The 18703-nt window shown below is 46.7% G+C and overlaps 1 protein-coding gene across 2 annotated transcripts; it reads right to left on the bottom strand.

Moving 5' to 3' along the window:
* Positions 1-480: 480 nt before the first annotated feature.
* Positions 481-18465, bottom strand: Eif3l (eukaryotic translation initiation factor 3 subunit L). 2 transcript variants are annotated; one of them, XM_028789871.1, is made up of 13 exons: positions 18402-18465; positions 17886-17934; positions 16655-16865; positions 15537-15616; positions 14752-14813; positions 12144-12213; positions 11895-11968; positions 9532-9703; positions 8581-8735; positions 7887-8057; positions 4729-5226; positions 1680-1760; positions 481-683 (listed from the first exon to the last, which is right to left on the bottom strand). In XM_028789871.1, exons 1-13 carry the CDS (start codon positions 18432-18434, stop codon positions 645-647), a joined length of 1695 nt encoding a protein of 564 aa, XP_028645704.1. In that variant the 5' UTR covers positions 18435-18465; the 3' UTR covers positions 481-644. The 2 variants fall into 2 exon arrangements, with proteins under 2 accessions (XP_028645704.1, XP_028645705.1); XM_028789872.1 differs by lacking the exons at positions 15537-15616; positions 17886-17934; positions 18402-18465 and having other exon boundaries at positions 16655-16733.
* Between the last annotated feature and the right edge of the window lie 238 nt (positions 18466-18703).

Here is an 18703-nt window from a genome sequence, read left to right as displayed (position 1 = left end):
TCAAATCCCAGCAACCACATGGTGGCTCACAACCATCTACAATGAGATCTGATGCCCTCATATGGGTGTCTGAAGACAGCTACAGTGTACTTACATATAATAAATAATCTTTAAAAAAAAAAAAAAAAAAACAATGCGAAACTGTACAAAAGCTGACCTGTTAAGCATGTCCCAGCCCTTGGTGCACAATTCCCGACAGTAAGAGACGCCCCATAGATTCTTCCAAGGGCACAGCACCCACCACTAACATGCTATGCAAATTCTGGTGGGTCATTAAATCTCATGGGATTCACATGGGACACAAGACAGACATAGGACATGCGAACGGTCTATAAAGCATGAAGCATGTTATGAACACAGGGATAAAAGAATTCAGCTTCCACACTGCCTGACGCACCAGGAAAGCAGGATACACAGGAAACAATGGGCTGTTGCCAGAGCCACAGATCTGCCCGTAATAATGAGACCAACAAGCCTAGCTCCAACAAAGACCCTTTACTGAGAGCGCCTTAAGACATCCAGTCCTTCATTTGAACAAGTTTCAATTCAGCTGATGGCTGACTTAGGTAAGGCTTCTTGGTGACAAGAATACTTCCCATCTACAATATCAAAACAGGTTCTTGATGTGTGAGTCATGAGTATCTTCAGGGCCTCTGTCCCATCTTCTTCAGGGTTCGATTAAGCTACATGGGAAAGTAAAGCTAAATTAGATGTGGAATCTTTGGGACCTATCCCAACAGTATACACAATCAAGAAACCAGACTTTTGCCGGGCGGTGGTGGCACACGCCTTTAATCCCAGCACTTGGGAGGCAGAGACAGGTGGATTTCTGAGTTCGAGGCCAGCCTGCTCTACAGAGTGAGTTCCAGGACAGCCAGGGCTACACAGAGAAACCCTGTCTCGAAAAAAACCAAACCAAAAAAAAAAAAAAGAAAAAAAGAAAAGAAACCAGACTCTCAGCAGACCCTCCAAGACCTGGACAGCCACAGAAAGCCTTAGACCCCAAAGCAGTCAGGAATCTTTTCCCTGTCTTCACTTGGCAAACCCACAGCCTAGACCGCTTTGCCCATTTCATAGACAGGACAGGGTTAATGTGGCCAGACTAGTTGAGCTTTAACCTCTTTTTGCTAGAAGACAGTCCCCTCTCGCTGCCTGGCAGCTAGAGGGTTAAAAACAATGTCCAACTGTTAAAATCCTGAAGGAGCATGGCCTCTGTTGGACTCCAGGTATCAGGACAAGGTGGCTCAGAGGTCGACAAAAGGGAGCTTCACAATTTTGTGTTCTTTGGCCTGACAGACAAGGCAATTCCTAGGACAAGAGATGGGAGCACCAGGTCTGTCAAACAGCTTCCAGACACTGGCCAGACCTGTCTGAGCAGGAGAACACCCCAAGTGGGGAAGGAGGGGCGCAGCAGCAAATCCACCCTTATTAGGAAATACCAGGAAGGGCAAGGAGAGTGGCACCCCCCAAAGGGCCACCCACAGACAGAGATCTTGGAAGGAGATACCCTAGAAAGGGTTGACACAGCAGTTTCTGGCCCAATCCTCTCACCAAGCTGCCAGCAGGCGAGCTTACAGAGTTAAAGGGCAAATCACAAGTTTCTTGAAAATAAAGATGAGGAAAAATGTAAAGTACCGTCTCTATCTTCAGACCTACTAGCTAACTCTCAGATATCTTACCTCTTCAAACTTGTGGATCTGTCGGATAAAGAAATCCCCATAGCGTCTGGCAACTTTGGTGTCTGCAATATGGATCATGTCCTATGGGAAAAGGCAGTTAGAAGTGGTGGACGGGAGGGCAGGGACAGAGGAGAGGGCCACCTAGCGTGGAGCCACTTAACTACAAGGCACAATAGTATCAGTGTTAATAACATCTACAGTGCTACCCCCAGTACTGAGGGGCGGAGGCTCAACTACTTAGCTTTATCCCCAACCCTCTTTACTTTTTATTATTAGAGGGTCTAAATTGCCCAGACTAGCCCTGAACTTCAGATGCAGAGCCTGGACTATCACACTCAGCTCCTACACGAATTTTCAAAAGCAACATTAGAGGAAGTGGAGCATTACCAGTTAGTGAGAAACAAAAGCATGTAAGAGCTGTGGGCACACACATGTAATCTTCACACTTGAGAAGCAGATGAAAGAGGACCACCCTGCCCTCAACACTCTCCAAGCAACCAGGCATAATTGGTGTAGGGCCTTTAAACTATGAACGCAGTATTAATTTAATCTGAGTACAGTCCCCTAGCAAAACCTGACTTGTGGGGTATGGAGATGGCTTCAGATGGTGACCATTTGTAATCCAGCACTCCTACTGGGATAGGAGGTGGAGACACAAGAGTCCAGGAGAGCAGTCACAAGACAGGCCCTGTCTCATCACCATGGACGGTGAGAACAACTCCCAAAAGTTGTCTCTGACCTCCTCATGCACCCAGCACACGGATCACACACACAAACAACAAAACATACAAATAAGATTTGACTTGTAGTGACCACATTGGGAGAAGCGTTTTATTAAACTGATCCCAAGGGACTGGCTGCTGAGTCACTGAGAGATGACAGAGTGGGCAGAGCAACTCAACGGTGCTATCCGAGCCCGTGAGTCACACAGTGAGGGTGGACGCAGAAGGGAAGGCAAGGAGTCGGCTCAACAGTGGAGAGAAGGGTGTGTGTGTGTGTGTGTGTGTGTGTGTGTGTGTGTACACAGCATGCACATGTTTGAGTGGATGTGTACAACTTTGCACAGGCTGATAGAGAATGTCTTTATTACTTTCTGTCTCACCACCTCCCTTTAAAGAGATTCTAAAGTGGATGTGTGTGTGTCTGCAAGTGGGTAAGCACCAAAGGAGGCTGACGGCATGGAGCCCACGGAGCCCGGTGGAAGCTCTAGTCCTCCAGAAGAGCAGCAAGTACTCTTTTGTTGTTTTTTTTCAAGACAGGGTTTCTCTGTGTAGCCCTGGGTATCCTGGAACTTGCTTTGAAGATCAGGTCGACCTCGAATTTAGAGAAGGGCCTCCCAAGTGCTGGGATTAAAGGCATGTGCCATCACCCTTGGCTCGAAGGTCTTAAAGCCAAAGTATTGGACAGGAAGATGGCTCAGTGATTAAAGACACCTGCCACACAAGCTTGACAAAGACTATGACCCCAGAGCCCACATAAAGCTGGAAAGAACCAATTCACAAAGCTGTCCTCCAACCTCCCTCACACACCGTGCACCCCTAATAATAATAATAATAATAATAATAAATAATATAATAAAAATTTTAAAAAACAGATAACCCAAGCAGATCCATTTATTCCACAATTGCACACATACCCAAGAGAGGTATATTATGGATGTGCTCCAAGCCTAACACCACTCTTCCCAGGAGTCAGAGAGGGCTGGGACAGAGGGTGTTGGCACTTTCTGCACAAGCCTGATGACAGATTCCACAGCGAAGGAGAACAGATTCCTACCAAGTGTCCTCTGACTTCCACATGTACGTGCTTCTCCACACACAAACAAAATACATCAAGGGCACATCAAATGAAATGACTGCTGAGGGAGAGTCTGCAACACTTGAGATGTAAAATGTTCACTGTTTTGTGCTTCCGAGAGAATATGAATGAAATCTAAAGCATGGCCGTGTGCGGTGGTCGGGATGAAGATGGCCACATAGGCTCATAGACTTCAAGACTGGCTCTTTCATAAACTGCCTTGGTGATGTGACGGTGTTTTCTCATAGCAATAGAAAAGTAACCAAAACAATGGGTACAGTGGCAGAGACCTATAACTGCAACTACTTAGGAAGCTAAGGCAGGAGGATCAAAGTTCAAAACTCCATCCATCCATTACCTGCCTGGGCAACTTCACAAAATGAAAGACTGGGCTGGGAATGTGGCGAAGTATAGAGCGCTTGGCCAACTCGCACAGGCTCAGCTCAGCACCCAGCACCAACAGTGTCCCAGGAAGAAAACACTATTCTGTAGTCTACTTCTTATCCCAAGGAAGCCACTACCATGTTAATACTTCAGAAAGAACTCAGCATATACCCAACATATATACAAATGTATTACATACAAATTATTGATAGCCAACCTACAAGAGCCTTCTGTAAAGCAGACAATGGCAGATGTATATAATCCCAGCAGGTGGGAAGCTGAGGCAGAAGGATCCTAAGTTGAAAATCCCATCCATCTCTCAAAAAAGCCCATGTGTCCTTACGTAACAATCCCAAGTCACAGAAGCCCATCAACAGGAGAGCAGATAGATGAACTGCACAACACTCGCTGTGGGAGGCATGGGGAGGGGACTGATGTGTCTCACGCACCTCAGGACAGGCATGGGTGCACTGAGTATACACAGTGAGTGTTGAACATTCTCTCACAGCTAATGCCAAGCTGTCTCAGCTTACACTTCACTTTCTAAACAAAGCCTTCCATACCATCCTATGCCTGTAACCAGTAGGACGTACACTGTCACACTTAATAGAAACCACAGATGACAGGAACTTGGGGCAGGCATAGCTACAAAGTTCCTCATAGACCTGGGCCTCCCCCTTCTGCACACAGCATCTTGTCCCCGTACATCTCCTGCGGCTGGAGGTGTGTGCTCGCCTCCCACCACCCTTTCCTGTCTCCACTACTCATACTTCTAACCTACTACACATCTGATGGGAGGATATCATCCATCATTCACACCTCTGAGGAGAAGCAGAGTGACATGGTCGATGGTCTGGGGATACCATACCTTATCAATATAGAAGTCCACCTCAGAGGCCGACTGGAATTCCCCATCTAGGGCAGAGATGCCACTGGTCCACACCAGGTTCTTCATCTTGTGCTTGAAGACAAGCAGCTGGATGCGGAACTCCTGCTCTGTGAGATCCAGGAAGCCAGCCAGCTTGGCCACAGGCATGGTGGTGTAGAGCTTGAGGAAGCTGCGGATGGTGGAGAGCTGGGCCTGCTGCTGCACTTCATCGGAAAACACCTTCAGCTGCTGCAGGAAGGGCTCTTTGTGGTAGTTAGGATGGACGTTGTCATAGTTAGGCACCACGGGCGACAGGAACTTGGGGCAGGCATAGCTGAAAAGCTCCTCGTAGACCTGGGGGTCGCCCTTCTGCATGCGCAGCATCTTGTCCCCGTACTTCTCCCGCAGCTGGAGGTGGATGCTCTCGTCAATGCGCATGGGGTACATGGTGAGGGCGATGGCCAGCAGAGCGTGCATCTGCTCATTCTGCTTGTTAATCTGGGGATGGGGGGCAGACACACTTCCTGAACTCCACTGTGGACCTGCAGCCCACCTGTACACACCACTTGCTATATTCTCCTAGACAGCCTGCAACACCAATCCCCAAGCTCCACCCGGCGCCAGGTCTTCTTTGGTTGTCTCTAGAATCCTCCCCAGGACAGTGGCCTCACAGTATGGGAAAGCCAATTCGTAAACACTTGCTAAGATTAAGTTAGTAGAAATCCAAAATCCTTTACTTGGACAACGGAGGACTACCAAAGCTAGAAACCCCACAGTGTACACAGCTGCTGGGTCCGTCCTCTCAGGCCGTCCACGCTGCCTCGGAAACACCTCCCCAGCCCACACGTCTGGAGCCCATCCCCCCCTCCTCACTGCCTCAGAGCATGTGTATTTTCAGTGCTTAGGACTGAATCCCAGACTTTGATCACACCAGGCAAGGGCTCTGCCATCAAGCTCAGCCCCAAATGCCTCTAAATGGCCGGTATCACAAAACTATTAGTAATCTAAGGTAAATGGCATGATAAATGCTTAGCCAGGCAGGTACTAAAAAACGTCCCGCTGAAGGACAAAAGGAAAAAATCCAGCTGAAAAGCAGTACCGTGCTCTAACATGCAGAAACTAAATGAACAGATTTTACAGATGAGTAGAAAAGAGCTGGGGGCTGGAGAGATGGCTCAGTGGTTAAGAGCACTGACTGCACTTCCAGGTCCTAAGTTCAAATCCCAGCAACCACATGGCGGCTCACAACCATCTGTAATGAGATCTGATGCCCTCTTCTGGTGTGTCTGAAGACAGCTACAGTGTATTCATATATAATAAATAAATAAATCTTAAAAAAAAAAATTAAAAAGAAAAGAGCTGATCCTAATGACAGGCTTTTAATCCTAGCTATTCCAGTGGTTAAGGCAGGGGACAAGTTCAATGCCTGGTAGGGCAACAGAGTTAAGTTTAAGCTTAGTCTGGGGAACTTCTTCTGAGACCTTCTCTCAAAATAATTTGGGGGGGGGGCCAGGGAATGTTGCTCAATGACACACTGCTGATCTAAGAAGCACTAGACCCTAATTTTAAGCACCTCACCCAGCAAACACCCCACACATAAGAAGAGAAAGAAGCTTTGAGTCTTGTAAGCTAAAATATGACCAGTATGGCAGTACATACCCACAGGAGCAACAGTGGCATGGGCTTCACAGGAGGAACCAGCCACCTTCTGAGTGGACTTAAGGCCTGCTCCACAGAAGGGAATGCATGCCTGCTACTGTAAATTAGGCAAAGGACCCACAGTAGGGCAGCCCATAAGCCCCAGCAATGAACCAACTACTATTAGTTTGCTAAGTGGGCACAGCATCAAAATCCATCTAAATCTGTATCTTACTGACGTTATCAAAGACGTCCCATTGTAGAATGGACGACAGTTAACACAGAAACTCGTAAGTGGTCAAAATCCAGAGAAATGTTTGTGGACTGCCCAGCCTCAAATGGAGCATCTGTATCACATCCCTGCACCCCAGACCATGGAGAAGGAGGGCCAGAAGACTGTAAGTAAGAGTCAGAGATGGAGAAGGCTCTGGAACACAACAGTGTTCTCTGGACAGGGCAGGATCCCCGTGCTCATGAACTGACAGCAACTGTGGTTTGCTGCCAGTCAGCATCCCAGCATGGACCAGGGAAGAGCTCAGCGCCCTCACCCTTGGTTGAGGGGCACTTAGCAGCTGATGGCTTCTGAGCAGTCAGTTTTCAATGACTCCACACCCATGAGCATATGGGCAGCACAACTATTCCCTGGGATATTAAATAAGTAAATAATAAAATAAAGGTAAGTAAACAAAAGATACAAAGTTAAGAGGGTTAGGGGCTCTGGAAGGAGCTAGAGGGCGGTGTAGGGAGCGAATATGAGGAAGATATATTGCATGCATGCATGAAACTCTCAAGGGATTGGGAAAAGTAGTATACTGTTTTTAAAATGCAGGACAGGCGGGGTGGTGTTGCCTGTAATCCCCGCCCAGAACTGAAGCTGCTGAAGGAGGAAGACTGCTACGAACAGGAAGACAGTAGTGGGCCGTGGCCATCAATACAATTCCTCAACAACGGCCACTATAATCCCTTAGACGTGAGCGAGCTCGGCAGAGGGAGCTCAGAGACTAGGCTTGGAAAAGGCTGAAAGGCATTACTGGGCTCTGTGGTATAGCAGGGCACTATTTTAGGTTTTTGAGACAAAGAAATCTGTCTCAAAAAATGAAAAAGCAAACCAAAGAACTCGAAGAATAGTTTGAAAGTTTTCACCACAAACGAATGATAAATAGTTAAGGATGAGAAATATTCTGATTTTCTTTTTGAGACAGGGTCTCTCTGTGTATCCCTGGCTGTCCTGGAACTCACTCTGTAGACCAGGTTAGCCTTAAACTCAGAGATATATCTGTCTCTACTTCCCAAGTGCAAAGATTAAGATTAAAGGTATGTGATAGCAAATCTAACTCTGATTTCTCTTTCTCTCTCTTTTAAATACCACATATTCCATAAGTATACCCAATTTAAATCGCACTGAAGTGAAGTAGTTTTAAGAGTAGCAAACTTTGGATAGTGTCTATGCAGAACTCCACAGGTGCCGAGTGAGGAGTGGCTGCCTGGTCAGACAGTGGCTGCAGACAGACTTCTCTTACCATTTCATACTTGTATGTGGTCCTCTGGAACATACTCTTGGTCCTCTGGATGTACAGGAGGATGTTGGCAAAGACCCGGATAGCATCCTGGTATCGCCGCATCATTAAATACGCAAAGCCAACATAATAGTAGGTAGTGACCTGGCACTCAGGCACTCGGGAATACATGCTCTGCAAAGGAAGGTGGAAGCAGCAGCCATGAGTCCTGACTCATTCCACACAGGGTGACGCCATCAGAACTCAGTGGCAGCAGAGTAAGTGCATTTCTGTGACTCTGGTCTACATCAAGTTCCAGGACAGTCAAAGCTATACAGTGAGACCTGTCTCCGAAAAATAAAACCAAAGACAAACAGACAAACATTAAAAACCTAAGTCTCAGAAATTCATTTTTGCTTTTGGAGCAGGGTCTTATCATATAAAAGCCTGGCTGGCATTGAACTTGTGGTGCTCCTGCTGCCCTTGTCTCCCCAGAGTGCATACACCACCCATGCCCAGCTTTAACTCTACACCAGTAAGGAGCCCTCACTCTGTGTTCTGAAGACAGGACACAGACTCTAAGAATTCACACCTCACTATCATCAGCCAACCAAGCCATCAAGCGCAGACTCTTCAGGCTAGACCGTCTGTTTCCTGACTACTCATCCTAGGAGGTCAGTGTTCTCTGAGGTCAGAACAGAGCAACAGACGTACTTACTTTCTTGTTCAGCTCAATGTTCTCCAGCACCTTGATAGCCTGGTAGTAATCCCCCAGTAGAGAATGCAGGCGCAGAAGCCCCACTAGGCTGAAGTAGCCTAGCATCTTGTAGAGGGAGTGTCGTCCATACTCCCCAGCCACACTTTCGGGGTCACCTGTGAGGGAGAGATGCTTTGATGCTTCCACAGAGGAACATAAATAAAATAGGCCAGGCCTGACCACTGAATGTCACTCAGTAAGAGTCTCGCCTGCTGACCAAGCTCCCATACACAGGGTGTCTCTGCCCAGGAGTCTCAAGAATCCAGGCAGGTTGAGTTCTCACCTTCTGCTGATTAACAGCTTTGAGAGTGGCAGTTCATTTGTTGTTTCTTTCTCTTTATCCTAACACACCTGTTCCTTCTAAACCTGGGTGTGTTGTTGGAAGTTCCTCTGTGCTCCTCCCAGGTGTAGTGAACAGGCGTGGGTTTACTTCAGATAACCCAGTATCTTACTTTTATTAAATTTTTTGTTGTTAAAAAGTTTCCTGCCTAGCAGTGGTGGCACACTCCAGCACTTAGGAGTCAGAGGCAGACGAATCTCGGAGTTCAAGGACAGCCTGTTCTACAAGGAGAAACCCTATCCTGAAAGATAAACTGCCTGATGCTTCAGATACAGCTGGCTACTGTGGGAGACTTTAGTTTACCTCATTTTCAGGTCCACACCTACAACTCGAGTGATGACATATATATAACTAACTACCACGCAACGGCTCTCAATAATTTAAGTATAAGGAAGAGCAGGGAAGGGCTCAGCACTGGCTGCGTACGTCCAGTGACCTAAGTTTCCGTCAACTTCTGCACGTGTCCACAAGCACACCATCATGCACACCCACAGTCTGAGAGGTATTAATTCAGACAAAGGTCCCGAGACACAGCAGACGAAGCTGGACATGGAGATCCCAGCAGCACTCACCTCCACTGGTGTAGACCTCCAGCTGCCGGTTGATGTTGGATTTGTCCACCAGGGAATGCAGCACATTGAGGACACTGTGGACGTTCCAGATTTTAGGATTGGACCTAAGGAAGTCTATCTCTTCCTCTGACTTCTTGGCTGTCTTGCAGCGGTACTGACTGAATGACTGGAACTATTGAAAAAGGAAACGAGGTGACAGGGCATAAATCCAAGTGACAGTCACATGCAGAGAATAAGGTGACACAGGTAGAAATGACAAAACTATATGGCTCAGGTGGCCTCAAACTCTCATTCATCCTGCTTTTGCCTAAGCACTGGGATGGAGACAAAGTGTGTGTCTTCAGATCACAGCCAGTGGTAAAATAAAGCATCATCATATTGTAGGGCTGGAGAAATGGCTCAGCAGTTAAGAGCACTGTCTGTTCTTCCAGAGGTCTTAAGTTCAATTCCCAGCAACCACATGGTGGCTCACAACCATCTGTAATGGTGTCCGATGCCCTCTTCTGGCACAAAGGTATAAATTCAGAGCACCTGTACATAAAATAAATAAAAACTTAAGAAAAAGCATATTATTTTAAGTGACAGCTCTATAGGAACAAATTCATATAAACACCTATGCACCAATGTCCCCTGAGATTAACTGAAGCAAGCAGGCACTTTCATGTTATCTGAGGATTGAAAACACTTAACTCCCCATAAAATGGTGGTGGCAAATGCCTTAAGCGGCAGAAGGCAGATAGATGTCTGTGGGTTCAAGGCCAGTCTGGTTCACAAAGTGAGTTCCATAGTAAAATCCTGTCTCAATTTAAAAAAAAAAAAAAGAGTGCTGAGTGCTAGGAAGGGTCCGCTCCCACTGTGTCTGGTGCACTGCCTGAAGACTCTCACAGACACTCACGATCCTACTGGCTAATCTCTATGGACTTAGAAAGCCCATAACAGAAGAACAACAGCTAAGCCAAGGAATTACGCTTATCTTAAGAGGGATGCGGCTTGGCCAGAGGATTCTCCTCCTTTCTCCTGAGTCAACATCTCAGATCATGCACAGAGGCTGACACAGCTGAGAAGCCAGGGGACTGCGCAAGGTGACTGTGGCCTGAGATTTGCACCCTGAAAGGCACTGGTGCATCCTTCAGGGAGAGAAGCCTCTTTCACAGAGCAAGGTGAAGGCGCTTTCCCACTATCTCTAACACTCTCTGCTCACAGAGGCCCCTGGTTGTAACACATGTTCAAACAACATTATTACACTACTGACTTCTAACCTTTCTGTTGGCTGTATGCCAGTAACCCCAGGACATGGGAGAAGAGGCAGGAGGATTAGAAGTCTAAAGATACCCAGGGCTACAGAAGACACTATATTAAAGCAAATTAAAACAAAGACACACATTTCCCTAGACTTTTTCTAAAGTCTAAACTTTTTCAAAGACAGCATCTCATGTAGACCTAGCTGGCCTGGAACATGAGATGATCCTCCTGCCTCCCCCCTTCCAATTCCTGGAAGTACATGCGTGTGCCACCATGGCTGGTGGTATATTCTGCTTTTAAGATGACTGAACAAAAGCTAAAGGATCATGGCCACATAAGGAACATGCATGAGCTGTTCTGTGTCTGAGTGTGCAGAACCTCGGGAATCTCCCCAGCAACCCTGGTGCAGGGATGGGAAGTCACACACCCGACATCCAGAGCCAGTCAACAGTCACTGAACTTCTATACCCGCAGGCCACACAGCTGTCACCGACTTGACACTGGCCACATTCTCACTGTAGCCTCAACAAGAGAACCTCAAGGCAAGAGACACTTCCTCCCAGATAAACAATGAGCCACCGAATTCTGATATAGCACATGCCAGGGAAACATAGGATCAAGATACAGAATTCTTTACAGCCTGGCAGTGGTGGCTCCCATCTTTTTGATCCCACCACTTGAGAGGCAGAGGCAGGCAGGTCTCTGAGTTCAAGGTCAGCCTGGTCTACAAAGAGAAACAAACGAACAAAAAGATACAAGAAGCTTCTATTAGAGGGATGAGAGATTAGCAAGGCTGAAACAATGTCAGTTACTAGACCCTAGGCAGCCTCTGGTCTAGAAGCTACTTCTTCCTGACCCTGAAATCTGCAGCTGTCAGCCCAGTTCCTAAGTCCGAAAAGTACCAGGCAGAAAAGAAGAGTTCAAACCCAAGATTTCCATGTTTGCATCTGGGATTCTCTCTCAGGCTTCACTCTTCTCTTCAGAAAACCATTCTAGCCAGAGTCCAGGGCCACAGGGCCACAGGGCCACAGGGCTACACTGGAGACATAACTGAACACCGGCCATGCCCACTGTCTGTGGGAATTACTTATTTGAGGTTAAAGCTGAGGTTGAACAGTCACCTGGTAGATGAACTCATCAATGATGTCCCAGAGCCACTGGTTGGGGAGTTCAAGGGGAGCAGGTCCATCAGCATCTACAGACATAACAAGACTCTATTGGAGCAGGGCTACAGAGTACCCATCACAATCTCCCTCATCAAAAGACTGTAAACCACCAAACCTCCTTTTTCCTACTTGCACATTAAAATTTGGCTAAAAAGAGCTAGCTAGGTGCTTGAAAACACTCCTTTGGCCAAATCTGAGACTTACTGAGGATGTAGTTGAAGAGATTGCAGTAGTTGTAATAGGATTCGAACCTCTGTTCTAAGGAGGGTCCCCCCTGGAAAGAGAACAGGATGTTAGGGCACAGACACAAGCTTTTGTGCTTTGCTCGAAGCTTACCACTATGGCTGAGAAATGAGGCCTGTCCTCTCCACGTACATAAGGGAAAGAAAAAGACAGGGGTTCTACAGTGACTGAACGTCAGGGCAAGGCCAAGTTTTATGGCTACAGATCATAACCAATACACAACAGACATGCAGATCTAGAAGGAGAGAAAGGGAAGATGCTTCTGGAGCTATGTCCCTGACAAAGGGGAAGAGGGAGCATTGGGGCACCTGAAGGTCAGAGTTAAAGGAGACAACCTAGCATTGGGCTACCACAGGTTTCCAATTCCAGAATGTTGTTTGCAAGCAGCTGTATCTATCAGCAAAGAATCCTACCCTGACTTTATTGTACAGACCAGGCTGGTTCAGAATTCAGTTCTCTGTCTCCTGTGTCTGCACCTGTGCACCTAGGCTGACATCTGTCCCCAGCATGCAGAGCTGTGCTTCAGCGGAGTACAGATTAGTGCTCAGGAAGATCCCAGGCTGGCTGGCATTTAAACTTGCTGTTGTAGCTCAGGGGCTCTGCTGCCTGGCCTGAGACTGGTATAGGGAGCGTGGTTGCATTTTAGCTCATGCTTTAACCCCCTAATCGTCTTCAAAAACCTCAGAGACTCACAGAATATGACATTTAAATATAATTCTATTAATTTAAGATCTTTTTTGACATTGAGACATGTCAACTCCTGGCAATACCCCCATTCGACTTTGGAAAGGATAAGCACCAAAAATTTCCAGATGAAATTGCTTCAACTGTGGCGAGCTAGCCACTGGGCAAAGAAAATGCCCTAAACTCCATTTCCAGACAAAAAAACTGTCCAGAAAGGACAATGGACACAGGATAGTTGACTGCAAAGCTCGCAAAGACACAGTAAGCTAGTCCTTCATAACTGCTGCTTCACATAAGGTCTGTCAGATAGTCTGGACCAGAAGGCTGCAGATAGATGGCCCAACATTATAAAGAACAGTGAGGACTGTCCAGGTAGTCAGCTGTCTGTCATTTCTGTAACCTTTGGAAGCTGAATTCCTGCACTTCCTGTGTACTCAGGTGATATTTATTCCTTCTCAGGTCTCTGATGAGGTTGAAAACCAGATAGTTATAGTCTCACAATTAAACTTAAGTTGTTTAGTACTCAGGAAGATGTTTTGGGTATAAGAAAATATTTTTAAGTTAATAATGGTAGGATAAAAATTGATTTAGATTCTGAATGCAGCAAGATAGGATAGATAATACTTTCCCTTGAGTTAACAAATACAAACTGGACTTTTTGAATGTAACTCTTAACTAATAATTTTTATAATTATTTTGTAATTGTTTCTAAATACTGGCCCTCAAGGCCTGGCTGCCCTCAGGGATGAGATCCTCACGGACATGATGCCATGTAACCTTGCTCCTGAATTCAAAACTATTGGTTGAATAAATACGCATACAGCCTATAGCCGGGCAGAAGAGAGGTAGGTGGACTTTCAGTTCCTGAGCTTCAGGTCTGAGGTAGAACCATAGGAAAAGAGAAAGAAGGTAGAGGGGGTGGAAGACGAGAACTGACCATGAGGCCAGCTGAAATAAGAACAGTCCAGGTGGACTACATGGTAAGTCGTATCTTGGGGTTATTGGCAGGAAGGTAGACATAAGAGCACGGAGGGTAGGTATCTGATCAGCTCTAGTGCTGCCTAAGGCTTATAGATACAAAAAGGTTTGTCTTTTATCTGGGATTGAATGACATAAGGTGGGGTAGAAACCCCACTGATGATTAATATTTACCATAACAGGCCAGTAACAGGGGATGAGCAATCAAAGCTAGGTGCGGCATAAAACAAAAAGAAAAGAAGAGAAGAGAAGAGAAGAGAAGAGAAGAGAAGAGAAGAGAAGAGAAGAGAAGAGAAGAGAAGGGAAAAGAAAAGAAACTGGCAGACATGTCAGCCAGACTCAGCAGGGCTATGGATCTGACTTGGGATGCGTTAACCGTGAGGGGCTGTGGGGATATATGTGCCCCCGAAGGAGGCCTGAGATGATGGAGACATTAAGGACAAACAAGCTCGAGTGCTCATGTGTCTACAACAACAAAACCAACTTTGTGAGTCAAATGATTCCTTTTCCCTTTCTTCAAAGAAAGCTAAACACAAAAAACAACGGGAGTAGGGATGGGGGGCTGGCTGGAGAGATGCTTCATGGTTAAGGGCAATTGTTCTTTCGAGGCCAGGGTTAGATTTCCAACATCCACATGGTGGCTCACAACTGTCTGTAACTCCAGTTCCAAATAATTTGATGCCCTCTTCTGACCTCTGTGGGCACCAGGCACACACATGGCATACACGAAAGCAAATCACTCATTTACATAAAATTAAACGTAAAAAGAAACATCAACAACAAAAAAGAAACATACGAAGCATCTTTAGACATGGAACAATTACAACTAGTACAGTACTAGAGATAGAACTGACGTAGACATTTTACAAAGGTATTGGTAATACAAACACTAATGTAAAGTACTCACACTGACTTTGGCGTAAATATGTCTGTAGTACAATTCTTTGTACAAAATTAGGAATACAGCATCTGAAAGACACGGTTGAAGGGGGACTTCATTAATCTACAAACCAACCTGGAGCTGCAGCCTTTCAGGAGAACAGACAGAGGCTAAACTTCTATGATCTTAAGCTTGTGCCCCAAGAAGCTATGCATCTAACACACGATGGCTCAAGACTTTGATCCAAGTACCTGAGAGACTTACTGAGGGAGATCTCTATGAAGTCCAGGCCAGCCTGGTCTACAGAGATAGCTCTAGGACTACCAGGACTAATCTAGAAAAACAAAAACAAACAAAACCCCTAAAAGCAAACTGTGCTGGGAAACACAGATGGTAGCTGCACATGAACCTGCCTTGCACAGGTCACATCCTTAACACCACACGCCAAAGAGAAGCCACATCTGCTGACCTCATCCACATAGAAAATGAAAGCGAGCGGTGAGAGGCAGGGAAGCTGAAGGCAAAGGGACTCAAAGATCACCCCAGACCCAAACAAAAGGAGGAAAGTAAGACTCTAGATCTGGAAAGCTCAAGTCATACAGCTTTCTCTCACTGTGTAACTTCACCAACATCTACATCTTAAGCTCTGGGGAAAGAAAATGCTAAATGACACAAACACAAGCCAGGTGTGGTGGCTCTCAGGAAGCAGAGGCAGAGGCAGGTGGGTATCTGACTTCGAGGCCAGCCTGGTCTACAGAGCAAGTTCCAGTACAACTAGGCGTCCAGTACACAAGGCACAACATTACACCTACCGTTGCCAACTTGGGGTGCAATTGCTTCTGCCTCAGGCCACGGTGTATTCTTGAAGAATCTTTCGGTTAGCTTGGTCCAGCTGAAAGCCAAATGTAAACAATTCACAACTGCAAAACAGGGAAGACTCAAGACCCAACAGCCCTCAAGTTTTATATATTGGGCCTCAGAGACATACAAGAATTCACAGAAACAGAAAGAGCTCAAGGCTTCCACGGATGGCTCTCCTCAAACCAGCTCTCCTCTCCGGACCCTCAGCAATTCGGGAACAGAGGTCAACTCCTGCTCACTGATCCAATAGATGTCTGGTCATTTGGACACATACACCCACCCTTGCTTGAAATATTTCCCATCTCATCCCTAGCTGACCTGTCTATATCCAGCAGTCACCACTATCAGGGCATCTCCTCAATACTACTCTGGAGCTTAGTTCATGCTGGCATACACTGGGCGGTTACAGAGTTCAAAGATTCGGCTCTGGTTCAGGCTTGGAGAATGCAGGTTCAGAACTCGGCATATGCACAGTGCTAGCCATGCAACTCATTTCTATGAGTTTCCTCTGTTGTAAAAGGAGGAAACCAGACAATTTCCATCATGAGATGACTGTTAAGAGCAAAGTAGTAAACACACATGCCAACACTACCTCATCTACATGGTAATATGTGCAAATTGGTACTACTGTCATTATTTGTCATGACATTATTTTAGACTTTGTTTCTGGGATACAAAGTTCAGCTAATTAACAGGGCTCCAGCCCAGTGGTTTCCGACCTGTGGGTCACGACCCCCTTGACAAGCCTTTACCTCCAAAAAATATTTACATTATAATTCATAACAGTAGCAAAATGACAGTTATGAAATAGCAGCAAAAATAATTTTATGCTTGGGGGCATCACAACGTGAGGAACTGTATTAAAGGGGCACAGCATTCGGAAGGCTGAGCCAGTGTTCTGGCCCAAAGGAGTCACAAAGACATAGTGAAACCATCTCCAAAAATAAAACCATAAGCCTCTTTCACACACACTCACACACACATACATACACACACGTTTGCACATGCAGAAGCTGTATCATCTTCACCAGGACAGTTCCACTCAGAAAGACAATATTATGGTCCATACCTGTTCTCATAAATGTCCTGAATCTCATACACCTTCTGGTCAATGACATCACTAGAGACACGGCTGGCCTGAAGCTCATACACTTTCTGGTCAATCAGATCTGAGACGGTCTTGTGGAAGTACTGAATGAAGTTTTTGATCACTTCAGGAATCACCTGATAAGTTTGCTGCTCATACTGTCGTTCATAGGCAAGGTCCTGCTTCGGATCGCCTGGATGAGAGATACAACAGAACCTCTAAAGAGTCCCTGCAGGCTTCTGATGACACGTGAGGGCTGGGAATATAGTTCAGGCTCAGTCACAGAATGCTTGCCCAGCATGAGCAAGGGCCTAAGTTCAACTGTCATCCTCAATCCCATCCCTCAGTCTTTGTGGCTTCAGAACAATCACCCTTAGAGTTATTTCTCAGCTGGGTAGGTGGGTGCATACCGTCAATCCCGACCCTCAGACAACTGAATCTGTGGGGCTAGCATGCTCTATATAGTGAGTTCCAGGATAGCCAGGCCTAGATAATGAGACTCCATCTTAAAAAAAAAAAAAAAAGAAAGCCCACTTTCTAACTAAATGATGCATAGTAAGCTATTTTATTTCACCTTTAAAGACACCCTAACATGAAAATACGTACCGTGAGCAATGCAACACACTTGGTACTTACTTAATCTCAAAGTCACTATAACGTTTTGGTAAACTTCAAAAACCTCCCCAAAACATGTGACTTAGACTTGAGTTTGAACCGAGGAAGATGTTCACACGAAGCTTTCCTTCCTTGGGGCTGGAGTGTGTGGCTCAAGTGGTAAAGAGTGTGCTTAGCACACACCAGACCCCAATCCAATCTCATCCCCAGTACCAAAACAACAGAGCCACACAGGGTTTTCACCTTCACCGACAGTTCAAGGAGGAGGGTTGTAAGTGTGGTTCAGAGATTGTCTACCAGGCATGGGGCTCTGGGTTCCACCTCCAGCATGACAAATAAGATTTGCCACAAGTAAGAAAGGCCTAGCCCGGTCAGTGATCCTCCTCTTCTGACACCAGCAGGTAGACCACAAAAAAGGCCTGGTTTATTAGGCTCTTGAGCCACCCTACCTACCAATCAGACCTAATGACCGACTCCACACTTGGGCCATCAGGGAGCAGTTCTTAACAGGTCTCTGTTGGAAGTCAACACTGAGACATTCAAAAAGGTGCCAACCCTTGGGAGGCACTGAGACAGCAGGACAAATTCAGAGCCTCACCTGTGTGCATATCATAGTCGCCCGGGTAGGCATAGGGATCATAAGCAGCCTGCAAGGAAAGAGACAAAGTTAAGGAGATGCGCCAAATGGGGACTCCAAAATGCTCGTCTTCGGGCGTCCATGTCGAGCAGGAGGCAAAGTACACTACGCAGATAAGACAGTCGCTGCCTCAGAGGGATTCACGTGTGTGTGAGAAAAGGGACTACAAGCAAGCACGAAACATGGTTACAGGTGCAACAAGGTAAGAAAAACATATTCGCCCGTCTGAAGAAGACGCAATGAGAACCAAGAGCTCAGCACCAAACACCCTTCGCTTCGGGTGGCGACTCCACACGGAGACGTACGCCGAGTAGGCTGGCCGAGGAGGGACCGGGGAGAAGACCCGGTGCCGGGGAGGCCGGAATGACTGAGGTCCGCATATTCCGGCCGGATCCGGACGCTGCCTCACCTCGGGGACAGATCCCACCGAATCGGGTCCCCGCCGCGGACCCCGCCACGCGCTCACCGCTTCATTACCTCAGACTCGTAGTCATCAGCGGGATAAGACATGGCTACGGCGCTCCAGAAGCCCGTGAGAGAGAGCGGAAGAAGTACTCCGCGCCTGTAAGGTCAGACCGGAAGTCCCGCCCAGCCCAACCTGCTGGGAAGCCTTTCCGGGTCGCCGGGGAACTGATGGAGCGCTGATTGGAAGGACGGGACTCCCAAGCTGTCGGAGTTCTTTCCTTCCAGCAAACAGGCTTTTCTAAGGCTATTATTCAGGAGTGTTGGTGTACGCGCAAGAAATAGGGGCCGGCAGGACATAAAGGGGAAGCCTAGAG

Source organism: Grammomys surdaster, unplaced genomic scaffold (genome assembly GCF_004785775.1).
Source record: "Grammomys surdaster isolate TR1022 unplaced genomic scaffold, NIH_TR_1.0 125852, whole genome shotgun sequence".
Taxonomy (NCBI): Eukaryota; Metazoa; Chordata; class Mammalia; order Rodentia; family Muridae; genus Grammomys; species Grammomys surdaster.
The sequence above is the reverse complement of the archived record's forward strand: the minus strand, read 5'-3'. Positions and strand labels throughout refer to the sequence as shown.